Genomic DNA, 1,050 nt, shown 5'->3' with positions numbered 1-1,050 from the left:
CATCCCACTGCACCCATGAGGACAACACTGTCCAGGCCACCACAGCAGCTTGAGGGTCTCTGATGTCCCTCTGGCCTCTCCTGCTAGAGAGTCCTTCTGCAGCACGTGTAGAACGACGGCTCCTTGGGGCTCTCCTGATGTCCTCACTCTGCCTACATCTCCAAGACCTTTTGCCCAGCTCCTGCTGCTTTTCAGTGTCCACCTCCTTATCTCCACAGGCCTCCAACCCGGGGCAGTTTGAGAGTGACAGTGATGTCCTCTGGCAGAGGGCTCAGCTCCCAGACACCGTGTTCCACCACGGCCGGGTTGGCATCAACACGGATCGCCCCGACGAAGCCCTGGTGGTCCATGGCAACGTGAAGGTCATGGGCTCACTCATGCACCCTTCAGACCTCCGAGTGAAGGAGGACATCCAGGAGGTAAGGGGCAGGTCATCCAGGGGAGGTTGGAGGTCATCAGGGGTCTAAAGAGGCACCAGAGAAAGTGTGGGTGGCCTCGTGAGCTTCACTGCTGATTTTGGCACAGTCTTTATGGGCAGCCTGAGCTTCTGAGCAGATGGGAAGGGCCTTAGAACCTTGAAATCAGTTTGGTTGGAAGAGAACTTCAAGATGATCAAGTCCAACTGTTCCCCAGCACGGCCAGGTCACCTCTAACCTATGTCCCTCACCCCACATCTCCACGGCTTGGGAACCCCTCCAGGGGTGGGGACTCCACCACTGCCCTGGGCAGCCTGGCACAGCCCTGGGCAACCCTCCAGGGCAAGAAATTGTTCCTCAGGGCCAACCTCAACCTCCCCTGGGGTGACTTGAGGCCCTTCTCTGGCCACGCTCCAGCCCCTCAAGGTCCTGCTGGTTTGGCTGCTTCAAGGTCAGAGTCATGGCAGCTTCTGAAGCAACACCCCCCTGAGGAGCTCCACGTGTCTGTTCTGTCCCAGGTGGACACCACGGAGCAGCTCAAGAGGATCTCCAGGATGAGGCTGGTGCACTACAACTACAAGCCTGAGTTTGCAGCCACGGTGGGGATGGACAACACCTCTGAGACAGGTACAGC

At 58.4% G+C, this 1,050-nt stretch overlaps 1 protein-coding gene across 1 annotated transcript; it reads left to right on the top strand.

Annotated features, from left to right (window-relative positions):
• Nucleotides 1-218: 218 nt before the first annotated feature.
• On the top strand, nt 219-1,043 carry LOC103770449 (myelin regulatory factor-like; the record flags this gene model as incomplete). Its single annotated transcript, XM_008937706.1, has 2 exons — nt 219-419; nt 935-1,043. Coding segments are annotated over 2 exons (310 nt in total), but the record flags the coding sequence as incomplete, so codon positions are not given.
• Nucleotides 1,044-1,050: the final 7 nt, after the last annotated feature.

This window comes from Merops nubicus, unplaced genomic scaffold (genome assembly GCF_000691845.1).
Source record: "Merops nubicus isolate BGI_N331 unplaced genomic scaffold, ASM69184v1 Scaffold46933, whole genome shotgun sequence".
NCBI classification, from domain to species: domain Eukaryota; kingdom Metazoa; phylum Chordata; class Aves; order Coraciiformes; family Meropidae; genus Merops; species Merops nubicus.
Note: the sequence above shows the minus strand (reverse complement) of the source record. Positions and strands in the feature narration are given on the sequence as shown.